The sequence below is a fragment of the Trichinella spiralis genome (genome assembly GCF_000181795.1).
Source record: "Trichinella spiralis strain ISS 195 chromosome Unknown Scfld2233, whole genome shotgun sequence".
Classification (NCBI taxonomy): domain Eukaryota; kingdom Metazoa; phylum Nematoda; class Enoplea; order Trichinellida; family Trichinellidae; genus Trichinella; species Trichinella spiralis.
The window spans coordinates 3,042-4,835 of record NW_003529172.1 but is presented as its reverse complement, the minus strand read 5'-3'; the positions used below and the strand labels follow the sequence as shown (position 1 = coordinate 4,835).

At 34.1% G+C, this 1,794-nt stretch overlaps 1 protein-coding gene across 1 annotated transcript; it reads left to right on the top strand.

The window, feature by feature from the left end:
- Window positions 1-220: 220 nt before the first annotated feature.
- Window positions 221-571, top strand: Tsp_12799 (conserved hypothetical protein). The gene has a single exon (XM_003368578.1). It carries the CDS (start codon window positions 221-223, stop codon window positions 569-571), a length of 351 nt encoding a protein of 116 aa, XP_003368626.1.
- The last annotated feature ends 1,223 nt before the right edge of the window (window positions 572-1,794 follow it).

The window sequence follows — 1,794 nt, the reverse complement described above, 5'->3', positions numbered from 1 at the left end:
GCTGTTGACTGCAACTTTTTTCCCCTTGAACTTTACAAGCCAGTCAGCTTGTCGCTGTAGCTTGTTTGACATCACGACAACGAGTCGATTATTTTCTACTGTTTGCTTCGTATTTTTTATTTTAATTTTTTAACATTTACATTTATTTGATCAATAATACTTCACTCTGCGCATGTATATGCGTCAATTGTAAATTGTTTGCTGTACTGTAAAGTCTATGATGGACTTATTCATCGACCTCACCGTCGTGTTTGTCTGCGTCGGCTTTTACATTTTCCTTTGCCTCTTCTGCATGTATCACAATTCATCCCACTTCTTCTGCCCAACGTGGCTTGTGGAACGGGATTTGCAGCATTTGCCTAGTCGAACATTAGCCACCGACGATAGCAGAACTTGCAACGTCGAACAAATGCAATACGTCTCCTCTGTATGCTTGGATGTGCCACCGAATTATGAAGAAGCGGTGAAAATGCATCAAGAAGCACCACCTCCATCTTATTCCGAATTGCACATCAGTCGATCTACCAGTACGCCAATACTGGATACTTCACGATTTGCTAAGCGAAACTGAGCTCATTGCTTGCTTGCTCTGTTCTGTTGTTACTGGATTTTTTTTGTTGTTGTTTTGTTTGTTTTCTGTTATCGTTTGAAAACAGATTCAACAGCTACTTTATTTGAATTTGAACTGCGATGGAATTGCGATGAGATGCGAAAGAATCTTGCACAACGTGAAGAAACTGTTTGAAGTCGACTCAGAACTGAACTGTATGGCCAAACGTTGAACGCAAAGCTTTACAATTGAAAGAATAAAGCATAAACATATCGCTGCTGCTCAAGCTCTACTTGTGCCTAATTGACTCTGTATGCATTGATTGGCATAGCTCAACGAGTGACATGTTGTTTGACTTTTACACTTGTCAAAGTAAAAAATTGTTCCATGCGTTGGTATTTCCAATTTTTATTCCTTTTTCTTTATCCATCAATGCTTTTTCATACTGCATCAACTTTACAATTTTATGATAAAAGAAAAATCTCTTTCATGTATCAAATATTACTCACATGAGCAAATTGCATAGCTACATGTATGTGTATGTATGCATGTGTAATGGAAATATTTGCTTGTTGAACAATTACAAATTTCGTCAATGGCAGGCACACTTATCGCGAGCATGCAAAGTTCTTGACATTGACAAAAGCATATCGACGATATAAAATTTTAAAATTTACAAAAATTGTTTTTTACAGGTTTATTTTCTTTCTATGTTAAACATTATTTATTTGTTTGAATAGCTAGTTATAAATTTGCACTATTGTCTTTTCTTTGAAAATCAGTATAGATGACAATGATTCGTTTTCAGCATTTTCCTCAAATATTCTTTTCTGATGAATAACATTGAATTGCATCTTTTTTCCATAAAACTTCACATATTTTAGAAAAGTTAACAATTTAACGACATTTTCAGTGAAGATTGTTGAAAGAAAAATAAACGTCGATATCAAACATAAACTGAAACAACGTTGAACGGTTGATAAAACCATTTGTATTGATAAAAGCCAAACTGCTAAACAGAGACTGCAATTTATACTGCATATATTTTAATGAAACAAAATGGCGCAATTTTAGAAAAAAAAATATGAAAATGCACTTTATAAGAGTGCAATATACAAAATTATTTCGGTATTAACTAAAACTTTTGCCACAAAATGTTTTAAATTTAGCTATCAGTCAACCCTTCCTTTAAATGACTTTCCCAAATGTACTGCTGATTATGATGATTAAGCCTAGAATACAAA